At 61.7% G+C, this 381-nt stretch overlaps 1 protein-coding gene across 1 annotated transcript in view; it reads left to right on the forward strand.

The window, feature by feature from the left end:
• The window catches only part of COG8 (component of oligomeric golgi complex 8), a gene marked incomplete at its 3' end in the record, with an annotated part of 14,586 nt that extends 14,206 nt beyond the window's left edge, over positions 1–380 (forward strand). Inside the window, exon 5 of the mRNA XM_009289451.1 lies at positions 243–380. Coding sequence (XP_009287726.1) covers positions 243–380 — 138 coding nt within the window. The remainder of the gene's footprint in view (positions 1–242) is intronic.
• Position 381: the final 1 nt, after the last annotated feature.

The raw sequence follows: 381 nt of genomic DNA on the forward strand, positions 1-381 counted from the left end.
CATGTTCAGCCGGCTGTCGACCAGCACCCCCAGGTCCTTTTCCGCCAGGCAGCTTTCCAGCCACTCTTCCCCAAGCCTGTAGCGCTGCATGGGGGTGTTGTGGCCGAAGTGCAGGACCCGGCACTTGGCCTTGTTGAACCTCATATGGTTGGCTTCTGCTCACCGATTCCCCTTGTCCCTGTGGTTGCAGGGGGAGAATTAACGACTCCCCGGGGAATTAACGACTCTGCCTTTCGCCCCAGGTGACCAAAACCATCCTGGCCTTCCACCGTGCGGAGGAGGCGGCTTTCAGCGGGCGGGAGCAGGAGCTCTTTGCCCAGTTCTGCGCGGCCTTCCTGGAAGACCTGCTGCCCTACCTGAAGCGCTGCCTCCAGGTCCTCT

This window comes from Aptenodytes forsteri, unplaced genomic scaffold (genome assembly GCF_000699145.1).
Source record: "Aptenodytes forsteri isolate BGI_AS27 unplaced genomic scaffold, ASM69914v1 Scaffold269, whole genome shotgun sequence".
Taxonomy (NCBI): domain Eukaryota; kingdom Metazoa; phylum Chordata; class Aves; order Sphenisciformes; family Spheniscidae; genus Aptenodytes; species Aptenodytes forsteri.